The sequence below is a fragment of the Dama dama genome, chromosome 33 (genome assembly GCF_033118175.1).
Source record: "Dama dama isolate Ldn47 chromosome 33, ASM3311817v1, whole genome shotgun sequence".
In the NCBI taxonomy this organism is placed as follows: domain Eukaryota; kingdom Metazoa; phylum Chordata; class Mammalia; order Artiodactyla; family Cervidae; genus Dama; species Dama dama.
Window position 1 is genome coordinate 48,501,774 of NC_083713.1, and position 15,589 is coordinate 48,517,362.

Here is a 15,589-nt window from a genome sequence, read left to right on the forward strand (position 1 = left end):
TTCCTGACCCAAGGATCAAAACCTGCATCTCTTGCATCTCCTGCATCTCTTGCATTAGCCGGTGGGTTCTTTACCACGAGCGCCACCTGGGAAGCCCAGCACGTCCACTCCCAACAATTTAGTCACCAGGTTTCCCCCACATGGAAGGCTGCCTACTCCTGGCCAGTTTTCAGCTTTCAAATCTTATTTGAAATCAGGTGACATTTCTGCAGCAAAGAGAAGGGAGTCTTACTTGAAGGGTGGAGGTAGATAATGTCTTTCACGGTGAAGTCCCGGGACTGGGCGGCTTTCAGACAGTCAGCCAGCAGACTGAGGAGCAGCAGCCAGGCCAGGGCGGGGCCAGCTTCCATGGCAGACCGAGGCTTCACTCATCCAGGGGACCTGGGAGCGGGGACTCCAGATGATGAAAGAGGATTTGCACCTGAAATACGAAGCCAGAGTCATCTCAGTGTCTAAATGGGGAAAGTCACAGAGACTCGGCCCAGCTTCTGCTGGCAGGATGAGCTGGGGAGAAACAGGGAGCCCAGGGCACAAGGATGTTGGTAGACAGGGAGAGAAACTTTATAGACTGTAATTTTAGAGCACTTAGAAAATTTCAACCCAAATCCATTCTTAATTAGGTTGCTAAAGCTCCACTGCTGGCAGTCCCTTCTAATATCCAGCAGAGATGGTATCAAGGGAGATTGAATTTTAATGAAATCCAGCTATTTTTGCCAGGAGGCCAGGGGATGGCTGCCAGAATTGACAATAAATAAGTCAGGTGCAGAAGCTCAGAAGCATTTCTTTGATAACAGCGAACGCCAGGGATGAGAGTACGGCCGTACTGGGTCATGCTGCCCATGCAAACCTGTACAGGCTAGACTTTCAGATTAGAGGAGAAAAAAGATACGGAGGTAAATTGGCCTCCCCAGTGAACCAAAATGTGTCTTTATAGCTCAAAATCTCCTTCACATAATGAACATTATTGGCTGCTTACTGTTGAAGTCCTTAGTATGTATCAGCTGGTTCTCCTCATAACCCTATGAAATAGGCACTGTTACCATCCCACTGTGAGGTAACAAGTCCAGCAAATATATAGAGGAATTGATTTAAACCCAGGCAGTCTGGTAAAGAACCTGCCTGCAAAGGCAGGAGACATACGATACCTAGATTCGATCCCTGGGTCGGAAAGATCCCCTGAAGGAAGGCATGGCAACCCACTCCAGTATTTATGCTGGGAAAATCCCACGAACAGAAGAGCCTGGTGGGTTACAGTCCACAGGGTCACAAAGAGTCAGACACGACTGAAGAGACTGAGCGCATGCCCAGTCTGGCCATTGAGACCACATTTAAAACTAGGTGATATTGTGTTCTTCCAAAGACTGATTCATGGTATATAACAAAACCTGAAAAAATGAGATCAATGTGTTACTGTAACACTAAGCTATCATCATTCTATCCTTTATTTGGACTCTATTCTTTTCAATTAAATTGATGGCAGTAAAATCTTTACTTACTTACTTAGAATACCATCATTTGAGCACCCATGCAATGGGTCAAGTTAGATATTCACTTTATTTTAAACTGGCTAAAAAAATAATTTGGACATTTTGTTTACAAATTCTGATACAAATATTCAATGACATTTTAAAAACAGCATAACAAAATAATCCTAAAGTTTTCTGCCAAAACAAACAGAAAACAAGAGTAAATATATTACAAATCAAAATCAATAAAAAAATCAATATGGATTTATCAGATATTAGAACACAGTACAGAGAAATATTAATCAGAACAGAATGAGAGAAAGCATAAAAATGAATTCAGAAAAATAGAACACTCTAGGGAACTCAGACATAGAACTATTTTTCAAAATCACAGAATAGGAAAATATTATATAATAGTATGATAACTTTATTAAAAACTGTGAAAAAGATGAACTGACACCCAACAGTGCATGATACACTCAAATTAACTCCAAATGGATTGGTGTGTTATTTTGTTTTAAATAGATGAATTGCTAGAAAAGGGAGTAGAACCCTTATCACCATGTAACAGCCTGATGATGCCAGCCTTGCCAATTTCACACTCACTACACCCTCTTCCATTTATAATTTGGTTCCCCCAAACAGGTTTGCATTCAGAAAGGGAAGGAGAGGCTCATTCACTTCATAATGCGACTGCCAGGCACTGTGCTAGGCACTTGGTTAAATAGTGTGATGAGAAAACAAGTATCAAGGATTTCTTTCCCTCCATGAGTGACAGACACGTTTATCTCATCTTAAACGGAGGTAAGAGTACTTCCGTGTCCATGCTCTAGGTCCGGTGAGACAGCATCTGAGGGACAGATTCGCACAGCGCCCCCTGGACCCCCAGAAGGAATCGCACTGACACCAGTCTCCTCACAATCTGGGCTCCTCACAATCCGGGCTCACAATCTGGGATGGTGAGGAAAGCTTTCTGATTTTATTTTGAATAATTTAACATTAAATATCAACTAGTTGCCAATCTTAAGTTCTTTTTAATCTGAAACTTGATGTCAACACATACCAAACATTGCAAGTGGCTCATTTTCATTAAAGCATCTTTCAACCACAGTATTCCTTCCAGTTATTGATTTAAATTGTCTCCCTCTGCACAGTCCTTGCATAAGCATCAAGCATTACTTAATGTCATCTGAAATTAACCTTACTTCAACCTCTTTGGCATGGCTACCCAGCCAAGAGCCTTCATTTCACAGCTTGCATTGATCATGCGGGAGTAACACATAGAGGGGAAGAGTGAGACGCCTGAATTTGAAAGCTTACTCCAGTACTCTCTTGCTGTGCAACCTTAAGCGAGTTACTTAACAACTCTGTGCTCCAGTTTCCTCATCTGCAAAATGAGGATAATACTGCCAACCTTAAAACTGTACTATGCTGGCTCAGTGATAAGGAATCTGCCTGCCAGTGTAGGAGACATGGTTTGATCCCTGGTCCAGGAAGATTCCCACATGCCATGGAGCAACTAAGCCCCCACGCCACAACTCATGAGCCTGTGCTCTAGAGCCCGGGAGCCGGAACTGCGGAGTCCACGGGCCGAAACTATTGACACCCATGCTCTCTAGAATCCCTGTTGCACATCAAGAGAAGCCACCACAGTGAGAAACCAGAGCACTGCAACTAGAGAGCAGCCCCCCCTCCCTGCAACTAGAGAAGATCCCGCACATCGACAAAGACCCAGCACAGAGAGAAATAAATAAATACATACAATTATATTAAAAAGTGTACTACGAGTTGTCCTTAGAGAACAGACTTGGGTTTGCCAAGGGGGAGAGGGTCCTGGGAGGGATGGAGTGGGATGCTGGGGTTAGCAGATATAAACTATTATATATAGAAAAGATAGAACAGCAAGAATGGGAGGAACAAACCCAAGACAATGAGGGTAAAGGAAAAAGAGAGAACAGGAGGGAGAAATAGACAGAGGTTAAGACGAAGCTAGAAAATATAAAGCAATGTGATCCTATGTTACGATGCTGCTCACCACTTCATAACAAGCCACAAAGAGATGATTCCAAGGAGCAGCTGCACTCCATGTGGTACATGGAGGAAGAAAGGAAGGAGAGTTTATCTGCCTGGTGCCGTTCTGTCTCTTGTCTCCCACTGACCAAGTTTAACTCCACAAAGAACTCACTCCTCGACATTTCAGCAGTCAGAGTGGAGGGTCAACCCCATGTGGATGCACCTCTGACCAAGAAAGAGAAAGAAGGCACCAGCCACAGGAATCTAAGGTAACACTCAAGGTTTGTCCCAAGTGCATGTGCTATTAATCCTTGTAAATGCCACAAGCTTTTGTTTCAGGGTTTGTTATTTTTATTTTATTTAAATTTTTTTCTATTGAGATGAAATTCATATCACATAAGACTCATCATTTAAAAACAATACAATTTAGTGGGGGCTCTTAGTATGTTCATAGTATTGGGCAACCATCATCTAGTCTAGAATGTTTCCATCACCCCTGAAAGAAATATTGCACCCATTAGCAGTCATTCCCAATTCTCTCCTCTCCCCACTCCCTGGCAACTACTAAGCTACTTTCTATCACTATGGATTTGCTTATTGGGAACATTTCATGTAAATGGAATCATACAAGATATAGTCTTTTGTATCTGGTTTCTTTCACCTAGTATAATGTTTCCAAGGTTCATCCATGTTGTAATATGAATCAGTACATGATTCGTCTTTATCGCTGAGTAACATTTCATTGTTATACTACTCATCATTTGATAGACATTCAGGTGTTTTCCACTTCTGGTCTATTTGTGACTAATGCTATTATTAACATTCATGTACATTTTTTGTATAAACATGTTTTTATTTTTCTTGGGTATATACTTAAGAGTGGAACTGCTAGATCTATGGTAACTGTGTTTAACCTTTTGAGGAACTGCCAAACGATTTTCCACTATGACTACACTATTTTACATTCCCATCAGTAAAATTTCTCTGCTTCTTCACTAACATTTACTTTCACCAAAACATTTTATTACAGCCACATTAGTGAGTGTAAAGTGTACTGTGGCTTTGAGTTCCATTTCCCAAATGACTACTGAGTTGAACATATTTTCATGTGCTTACTGGTTATTTGCATATCTTCTTTGGAGTAATATTTATTCAAACACTTCGCACAGTTTAAATTGAGTTATCTTTTTATTGCTGAGTTATAAGAGTTCTTTCTATATGCTAGACTCTGACCCTTCTCAGATATATGATTTGCAACTGTTTTCTCCCTTTCTCTGTGTTGACTTTTCACTTTCTTGATGACATATTTTGATAAGCAAAAGTTTTAAATTTTGATAAAGACCACACATTGCTTTTTATAAACAGAGATTGTGTTCCCTTACACAAGTCAAGCGCAACACAGTGCAACACACAAAAAAGATGTGTGTATACAATGCACAGTAAAAGAGCTCATCTACTTTATAGTAGCCACCTCTTTCTTTTTTCCATGAGAAAACAGGATGGGCAGGACTATTTATTAATATCACCAGCTGCTTACATTTCTGCAATAAATCATGAAGCACCACTCACTCTATTAGTATTTTCTAGGAGACAAAAAGTGAAAGATGAGCAGCAGGCATTCACAATTAGTCTAACTGCTACTGAAATATGGGCTCTGATGAGAGGGATGTATCTTTTCTATTCAGATTCTCAGTAGTTGATGGAGTTCTAATCCCTTCACCCCACAAATACCCTGCTGGACATACTCAGTGATATTAAAGGTCATTTCTAGAACTTTAATGCTTTTCCCTAGAGTCCACTGTGTCTTTGGAATGTTCTAGAGATTTAGAAAGGATGTTGTATTTCCATTTTGTGCACTGCTATTTGAATATGCACTGAGGATTCCTCCCTGACTACAGCTCTCTTATGAAGAAGCACACTCTCATTTTCACAGTTCTGTGACCTTTCATTTGTTATTTATGAGCTTTTGCAAATCTAATACCATTCTGACAGATTTAATTTGTGCTCTAAATTACCTTTGCATGAGTTACTCAACTGCTGGGTTTATTCCAATAGATTACTTGCTACATTCTGAAACAGAAAAAAAAATTAGTTCAAGATCTATTAGACTCCTTCCACTTGGGAGAAAGTTGAAGAGTGACATTCTGATTTTCACTCCATGGTACTAGATGGTATATAGGAGGATTTCTAACTCTAGTCAGACAGTCAAATCAACAGAGTCAGAACACACGTCAAACTTTACTAAACTACATCCTAATCGTTATCTCATACAGTATCCATAAGAGAAGATTACTTCCTATTCCTTAAACTGATCAATAGATGACAATGAAGCACTTCTGGAAGTTACAGATATATTAACTAAGTACTAAGTGACATGCCTCAATACTAAGTCAATATATAAGCAATTGTAAAGGAGAGAACTAACCCAAATATAAATATTTTTCAGTGCTACTCATATTAAAATTTGAACTGCCTTAATACAAGAACAAAATGGAATTCTAAAACCTGAAAGATCATTACAATTCTTGATTCAATTGTCAATATATATAGATTAGGCTTGGTGCCTTAGTGATCTAAAAAAGTTAGTCCAGCTCCCAAAAGTATAAATTAAAGGTATGATGTCACAAAACTAAGTCTACTTAAATATAATTCTGACCATAGTACCTGTCTCACAATTTGGGGACTGCCCATGATATGTGGTGGTTTTAAAACATGTCTGCAAGCCTGTTGACAGGTCACTGTTACAAGGTGGGATCTACTTCTCCCCTTGATTCTGGGCCAAACTTCCTGGCCAGTTGACCAGAGTGTGGTGGAAATGACACCATGTGACTTTCAAAGTTGGGTCACAGAAGGTGATTCAACTTCTAGCCAGTGCTCTGAAACACTCATGCTGAAGCTGCACAAGCAGTCTGGGTACTTTGGGTGAGATGATGTGAGAAAGTTCAAGTCGTCCAAACAGAGCAACTGAGTGTTCATGAGGAGAGAGCTGCCTGCTGGTCCCTAGTTGCTCCAGCTCCCTTTTCTCCCCTCCACCCCAGATCCAGCTACTGACCGATTGCCACTGCGTGGAGACTCCAAGCGAGAACTGCCCAGCCAAGCCCTTCCCATACACCTGACCCACAGAAACCATGAGATAAATGAAATAATGGTTACTGCTTTATGCCACCAGGTTTTGGGTGGTTTATATGCCGAAATAGATGTCTGGAACATAAGGAACTGGAGCAGGAGATCTAATTAGGAACTGCAGTTCTGCTCAAGAAGATAATCCTACTTTTCACACTGGTTGGAAGGCATAGAAATCCAAATCAAACAAGCTGTAACCTAAATTGAAGGAAAGGGGTTGAGGGGGAGAATTTTACTATCTCACTTGACTGTCCAGCTCAGACACAGCTGGACTTTAAACCCATTATCAGAAATTTCCACCCCTCTGAGAGGACTTCTGTTTTGTCCTCTCTCTTGCCTTTATTCTCACTCAGGTCTTCTCAAACTGTAACCAGTTTCAGAAGCATTCCCAGGGAGGCCCTTCCCCATCTGTTCCAGGCAAAGCCTGAAAAAGGAGCGAGCTTCATCCTTTGACCATAACTGGCCAGGGCTGGGTGACTAGCACATCACTGAGACGAACACGTAGCATCAACTTCACGGAAATCACATGGATATATCTAGGTGTTGTTACCTGAAGAAGAAAACTGGATGCTGGGCTAGCAGAATTACACCGATGTCCACTGCAACAAATAACACAGACTTCTAAGTAACTTCATTAGCCTAGAAGTGCAAAATAAAATGAATGGAAGCTCACACGAACATTTCGGCAAATGCCAGAAGGTGGAGAGGTTACCTATTGACATGATTTGCTTCTGTAAAAATGGAATATTACTCCATTACAACTTTCAAATCAAATATAAGGTTTAAACAGTGAAGACAGTTCACGTGGACGTATGGAATCAGTTTTGCCCTATACCTTCCCCTTCTGAATGGAATGGCTCCTCTGTTGACACATGCCATGCATTACTATTGGCAAGCACAATGTCCTTTCATGAGCCATCCCACAGGACATTGTTAATCAGCCCTCTCTCAAAGAGGAGCCCCCAAGAAGTAAAACTCAGGAGCCTGTGTATGTCCTGTTCTTCCCCATGTGGAAGAACACGGGGAAGGAGGGAGGAGAAGGAGGAAGAAGAAGAGAATGAAGCTTGCTGGCCAAGAGAGACACAGGAGAGATAGAGCAAAAACCAAGCTATGTACAACCCTTGCTTTTTGATCAATTTTTAACTCTTCCCTTGGATGCTTCAGTCTCCGTCCAATAAATACCACTTTGCCCAAGCTCGTTTGAAGAGGCTTTCTGTCCCTTGAAATCAGGAGCTCTTACCAATTCAATAGTCTTCCAAAAGGGTCCAGCCACTAGGTTATATTTTCCTTTGCAACAAATATGCACTTTATCAACTAAAATATGCTCTTATCAACTAAAAGTTTAGAGTTGGTTTTTTAAATGTCAATAATAGAGAACTATCTCTTTCAGACTTCATAGATACTGATGCTTCATTTCCATAACCTAAAGGGTGATAGATGTTCACATATTCCCAATTTAAATTGAGGATCTATTTGCATAAAAATCAATGCTTTAAAGGAATGTGTATTTCTTTTTCAGGAACCCCTTGGCAAGGGCTTGAGTTATAGGGAAAAGCTGCCTTTCTATTTTGCCCTAAGCTGATTTAGAGGTCAATTGCATCAAAAATGCTTCAATTCTTGAAGGATAAATGATGCTGGCCAAATATGTCTAGCAGTATGTTCACATTTCTAAAAGATGCTGTATTAAGTCTCTTCTGCTTGTTGGCCATAGGCTTGTTTGCTTCCTCTATCAATTTGAAGGTACTAGAGAACTGACGAGATGGTTTTGAAGTACACACAGCCATAAGGGGATAAAGTCAAAGAACTCTCCAGGAAGAAACAGGACACTGGGTACATTTCAGCTAGTCTGCCAATTTTTTATTTACTTAGAAGGGAGTAGCAATTTGGAGAAAGTTTTGCCTTTGTGTTTTTCACTAAATGTTTCTCTATGTTTAAAAATGTCATGTTTACATTTTATTTTTTCTAGGAATTTTCATCTTAGAAACCTTCCCAAAATGTGAAAGTTCAAAATATTCTCAGAAACCATACGATAGTTAAAGGGACTTCCCTGGTGGTCCAGTGGCTAAGACTCCACACTCCCAATGCATGGAGCCCGGGGTTCAATCCCTACTCCGGGAACTAGATCCCATATGCCACAACTAAAGATCCTGTATGTCATAACTAAGACCTGGTGCAGCCACATAAATAAATAAATATTTTTTCAAAAGAAAGAAACTATATGATAGTAAGTGGATTTAATTGCAAACGCATTTGCTCTTGGGTTCAAAATAGCCCAGTTCCATATCCAACATTTAGATCAAAGAAGAGTTACCTTGGTTCTGTACAGAAGCACTCTTCTCTGTATTTGGAGTAGTATGTTAATCTTTTCCCTGATAATTTAGAGTGTTTCCAAAACTTCCCTAATAATCAGTTATAAAGCTGACACTGCCTACTGTGAATCCATGGGGATGTTCTGCAGTGTTTGAGCACGTTTTACTGGCAGAGACCACTGCATGGTGTTTGGGGCCAGTCTGTTTTGCTTTTAGAGACCGGGTGTGAGGATTCCTTCTGAGACCCTGAGGCCTATTAATTCTTCATGTCACCCCTCCCAGTTGGCTGTGCCCACTACCATGCTCACCCACATTAAGTGTTCTCTGCCTCTCTCATCTCCTCTTACACATCAGAAAGCCAGACGTAAACAAATGACCCCACATCTCTAACCTCTTCATGAAATATTCCTTCTATTGCTTTAAGATTGACTAAAGTCTGGCTCACAGAGAAAAAAAAAAAAAAAAGAAAATACTTTCTCCAAGACTTCTGGTGGAAGGTGCTCATCTACCCAAGCTCCATAGATCCTGGGGCAGGAAGGAACCAACATTCCTCTCCTTTCTACTGCAGCCTACAAAACATTGCTCTTCCTCTTCAACTGATATTCCTCCTCATCTCAAAAGCTAAACCAGCTGCCCTTGTGGCTGCTGTGAAGTGGCTGGAGAATATTAAGGATATAGCCCACCATCAACCATTAACAGCACTCAGCCTAATCTTGATTTTCATCCAAGATTCAGAAGAATTAACCAATCTTAAATCTTATTTCCTGTCTTGCATGGATTAGAGTTTTGCCCAGGGTTCCAGGAATCCTAATCAAGTTTTTGTCAAAAAAAGCCTTGAAGACTGTTTCCATTTAGCCATGGATAACTCAAGTTCAAGAAGACTGTGTAACTGCTAGTTTGATAGGTGTGGAGAGCCCTTTCAGGATTTCTTTCAGTGTAGGAAAGACAGCAAATTTTTTACCACTGTGCCACCAGGGAAGCCCTTCATATAAAATAGGCTTTGTGTTAGATGATTTTGCCTTAATTATAGGCTAGTGTTCTGCTTAAGGCAGGCTGGGCTTGGCTACCATGGTCCACAGGTTGGGTGTAGCAAACACATTTTTGACTTCAGGATATTTTAACTTATGATAGGTTTTTCAGGACCTAACACCATCATAAGTCAAGGAAGACATGTACTAAATCTTACCCCATGTTTCTCATTTAATAAATAGTATGTTTTTAAAAACAAAATTATCCATGCATTCATCCTCCAAGTTTCTGATAATCAATACCTTGAGCAACACACAGTATGTCTCTCTCCCGATGATTCAGAGATCATCAGTTTTGGTTTTGTGAAAGGGTATTGGGGTCTGTTAAAACTCAGAGTCCAAACTATAACTTGACTTTTTAAGAACACTTTACAGATTAACACAGTCATTGTGAGGAAGGAATGATTTCTTCACTCTGGGTTTGAAGGCAGAGGAATGTATCAAATGACTCTCTAACTCTGTATCATTGAGGTAGCATTCTTCCTTTGTAACACTCCATCTTCATTTATAAGTCTCCATAAATAATGGTTATTAAAGAAGTCTACTACTGTAGCAGAACAGATTCTAATAAGATTTTACATAGTATTCATTCAGACAGAAAAGGATATGGGAATTATTAATAAAAGAAAATTATCCTTGGTAACAGAAAATTTTTGTTTTTGCATCTAAATTAATTTTCTTCTTACTGAAAAAAATTACTGAGTAGCTTCTTGTGTATAAGGAAATGCAGCTATCTAGACAGACTCCGCTCCCTGACTGCTGACACTGAATTCAGCCATGTGAGAGTGAGTTTCCCCTCCCTTCTCCCTTATTACTGTTTTCCTATTTCTGTTCCCCATTCATTCCCCTTGTTTTCTATTTCACTTATTAACTCACTCATTCATTCACCATCCTCCACCATTGTTCATTCATTCATTCACCATCCACCATAGTTACCTAAGTGGCTGTAGGTAATGTTTCCTGTTACACTTGTTATTGTTAATAGCTCCAGTTTAATACACAAAATTTTCAACTCTATTAGTAAAAATTAATCCAATTCTTAAAAGTCTTTTTAAAAAGACAGATGATGCATCTTTGAGTCGTTTAGTCAAGAGTGATCACGGTGTGATGTTAACCTTCTTTCCTTACAACCAAGGCTACGTGTTTGTAAGATGCCAAGCAGAGGAGACAGGTAACACAATCACTGCACCACCCCTCCACAGGCCCTCTGGGCAGGAGGTCATAAGACACTGAACAACAAAATCCAATAAGAGGTCCATATTCCTTCCTATGGAAGCAGATTAACTGGAAAAAGGAAGAAAGAAAGAATGGAGACAGGCATGACACATTTCACTTTATAAAGATCCAGTTAATCTCTAGGTTCATCTGAACAATCATATAAGTATACTGGTAATAATAGGGCACTGGAACTAGAGGGATTGGAGAAAACAAAAGATGTTAAAATTCCCAAGTGTCACAGCCAGAGGTGAACTCATCTTGCAGTGAAAGGTAAACCTCAGGGTCCCTACTGCCTGGGGCCCTGCCAAGAGTCCTTCCTAGATTTAGGATTGCAATTCACGTATTCTATTCCTTAAGGACATCTCTTTGCTAAAAACCTGGCTCAGCCAGCGTAATGCAAAGTCAAAAACTTTTACTACTCCTAATAATATTCTTGCATTTTCCCCGAGGGAATTAGGTTAATGAATAAAAAATACATGCTGTCATTCTGCTTTCATGGAAAGGAAAAAAAGAAAATGAAAAAGAAGGAAAGCCAACCCCTTCACAGAGGCAGGCCTCCTCAAAACTAGGGAAGTGATATCAGAGCTGGAAAAAGCGATCAACCAACCAAGTAACTCCAACCTTCTGCCGGCCCTCCAACACTTGTGTGTGCATGTGCTACATCACTCAGTTGTGTCCGATCCTTTGTGACCCCATGGACTGTAGCCCAACAGGCTCCTCTGTCCATGAGATTCTCCACGCAAAAATACTGGAGTGGGTTGCCATTTCCTACTCCAGGGGATCTTCCTGACCCAGAGACTGAACCCGCGTCTCTTGTGTCTCCTGCAGGAGCTGCAGAGGCACTGGAAGTGGGACGGAGGCGAGTCTAAGGGAAACTCCCAGCCACAGTCAGCAGGGGCATATGCAGGGCTGACTGGGCAGAGGGCAGAGAGGATGCTGAAGTGCCAGCTGAGAGCCGGGAAGCCCCCAGACCTCTCCACCTACCAGCTAGGAGTGCGATGCCGGGGCAGACTCTGGAGCAGTTGCTGAGGGTGCAGGTTCTGCAGCCAGCCCAGGTTAGGATGCTGACTCTGCTCCTAGTTGAGTCAACTCTGCTGATAGTTGACTGAACATAGGCAGGTTTCTTAACCTCTCTCTACCTCAGTTCCCTCATCTGCAAAATGGGGGAAATCATACTACCCATGTCATGAGGGCTCTTATGAGGGCTAAAGGAGATGATACACATAAAACACTCTGGACCATGCCTGCTGGCTAATGTAATTCTCAAAATCATCCTCTAGTGGCCTAGCAAGGCATCCAATTTCTCCTTTGAGTCAACATGCTGGTTCAGAACTGTCTGATCTCCTGTCCAGAAAGGAGGTATGAAAGGTCTTCAAAAAGGCACCGATGCAACGTTGTGTTCTATCAGGAGAAATCAAAAGCCCAGGTTGCTTATCAGATTTTCTAGCTGATCCCAAACTATGATCCACATCTGCCATGAGGATAAAGACACAGGGCAGGTGAATTAAATGAGGCAGACTAGGGAAGGGCTAGGGCAGGATTTCTCAAATTTGAAAAATGCTTTCTCCTTCGAATAGAAAAAGACTTATAGACAGAACCTACCCCTACTGTCAACTAATTAATCCTTATTATAATAATTATACTGCTACTCACATATAAACAGAAGACTGGTTTTAAGTTCTTTGAAGCCCATGTCATAGCTTTAAAGCTAAACAAAAAGTACCAGTATAAATAAAATCACATTCACATTAAATGACAGTTAAATAAAAGGGAAAATGACATATATTGAGCACTTACAATAGAGTTGAACATTATGAAACTGCTACTACTCCATCACTCTGCCCTACAAAGATGGTAATTTCTTATCTGTAATACCTACAACACTGTGAAGTAGGTATTATTATTGTCCCATTTTCCAACCGAAGCACCAAGAAATAAGGAACACATTTTCAAATCTTCTTCAGATTTGGCAGGTGCCCGAAGACTCATCTGCAGACACTGCTCTGAGAAGCCTTGCTGGAGGGTGGGGCCACCAAAGACCACTTCGACTTGGTGGCCTTTTGTCTTTGTTCTGGGTGGGGCAGAGGGCTTGGCTTGTCCTCCCAGGAGACAGGTGCTGGCCCTCCTTGGGGATCAACAGTTAAGGTGGATACACGGAGACAGGAAGAGCCGCAGAAAGGATAATAGGAGAAAGTGTAAGTAAGAGGGAGAGGGGAGTGGTCAAAAAAGGTGTCCAAATTTGCTACACTTTAGAATCATCCAGGATCTTTATAAATCAGGGGTCCCCAACCTCCAGGATCTAATGCCTAATGATATGGGGTGGACCTGATGTAATAATAGAAATAAAGTGTACAATAAATGTAAAGCAGTTGCATCATCCCTAAACCATACTCCTGTCCTCGTCCACGAAAAAGTTGTCTTACGTGAAACAAGTCCCTAGTGCAAGAAAGGTTGGGGACCACTGTATAAACTAAACTACTGATGCTGATTCTCACCCACTTATTGTTGTTTAGTCACTAAGTTGTGTCTGACTCTTTTGTGACCCCATGGACTGCAACCCACCAGGCTCCTCTGTCCATGGGATTTCCCAGGCAAGAATATTGGAGTGGGTTGCCATTCCCTTCTCCAGGGGACCTTCTTCACCCAGGGATCAAATCCATGTCTCCTGTATTGACAGGTGGATATTTTTTTTTTTTTTTACTACTGAGCCACCTGGGAAGCCCTTCTCACCCACTAGGATGTCATTGGTATGGAGTGTAAATTTGGTATTGAGATTATAAAAACCTTCAGGGTGTTTCTAACTTGCAGCAAAATTTGAGAAACTTTATTACACTTATTGCAAGTTGCTGGTGGAAGGAAATAGCCTTGAAACAAGTTCCGTTCATCCACGGGTATCAGCAAACCACACTGAAAAGTTCCCCACGGCACTCGATTACAGAACTATTAAGCAGTCCAACGTAATCACTGTGATTTATTCTCCTAGGTCCCCTCTGTCATTCCTTCCTGGGCTCTTCAGAGCACTGGGGACAGGAAGTGGGCGGGACGTGACTTATAAAATGATCACAGCTTCCCATCTGACTTCTTCACTGCTCTGACTCCAAAGCTGCCAGGCTTCTCTTGGCTTCTTTGGAAATCACTTCTAGAAAGTAATTTTCACTCTCTTGATGAAGGGATTGTCTCCTGTTGCCCTTGAAATGCTCCAGGGTGAAGTGCAAGTTACAGTTCGGACTTAACACACTTAAGTTTTATGACAATAAAACAGAAAATGTCTCAAAGCCTCTCCTAAGACCAAAATCCTCTCACAACCATTCCTCCAAAGGCAGCCAGAGAGAGAGGTGAACTTTTGAGAAAGGAAACACATATGCCAACATTTTCAGAGGCAGCTTGGAGTGATGGAGAGAGAATGGCTTGTGCACAAGGCAAACCTCAGGTCAAAGTCTGGCTCTGCTGCAAAGAGTTGTGTGAACTTGAACAAGAAAACTGCCCTGCAGTTCAGTCTCTCATCTGCACTGACACAGCAAAATGCCTTCAACTCATCAGGACCCCACACCCTGACATTTCTACTGAGTGACTACAATCTTGAGGTAAAGGCTTGATTATCAAGTGGCTCCCATCTCTTTGGTGGTGGCAAATTTTCTATCTTCTCTGATTTTCTCCTCACTTGTTCTGATATGATTCATAGAAAGAAAGCAGGACTGAGGACAAACGGAACAAATACAAGTAACCTAGTTGGGAAGAAACAGGAAGAGGAGTAATACATTCATCATAATTTCACTCTGTAGGCGTTAGTCACTCTCAGTTGTGTCCGACTCTTTGCGACCTGCTGGACTATATAGCCTGCCAGGCTCCTCTGTCCATGGGATTTTCCAGGCAAAAATACTGGAGTGGGTTGCCATTCCCTTCTACAAGGAATCTTCCTGACCCAGGGATCAAATCCAGATCTCTTGCATTCCAGGCAGATTCTTAACCATCTGAGCCACCAGGGAAGCCCAGAGTGAGAACAACATAGTTCCAATATCTAAAGCAAACAATTTATGCATTTGTGTTGTATTTTGCCAGGTCTTTACTATGGATGGAAAAACAAAACCAAGCATATATTGTAGAGAATTATCCTACAAGAAGCAAAGGAATTGGATCAAAGATCTTAAAAGGATTTGATATGAGATGTCAGGTTGTTCTAATTCCTGTTTTCATGATTATAGTGATCTGAAACTTCTAGCCAGCCTGTCTGTGCAAAGATGTCTAAAAGTAGTAACAGTATATGCTCCAACCATTCTATGTGCACAAGCAAAACTGATCGTCTAAGTCACCCTGCCAGACACAGCTTCCTGCAATGATGGAAACGTTGTACATTGGGGCTGCCCCATTCAGGAGTTACTAGCCACGTCTGCCTATGGAGCAACTGAAATGTGTGACAGAGGAAGTTCATTTT

General features: G+C 41.3%; 1 protein-coding gene across 1 annotated transcript in view; it reads right to left on the reverse strand.

The window, feature by feature from the left end:
- The window catches only part of LYPD6 (LY6/PLAUR domain containing 6), a 127,844-nt gene that overhangs the window by 34,040 nt on the left and 78,215 nt on the right, over positions 1 to 15,589 (reverse strand). The window contains exon 2 of the mRNA XM_061135305.1: positions 233 to 421. Coding sequence (XP_060991288.1) covers positions 233 to 350 — 118 coding nt within the window. The 5' untranslated portion in view covers positions 351 to 421. The remainder of the gene's footprint in view (positions 1 to 232; positions 422 to 15,589) is intronic.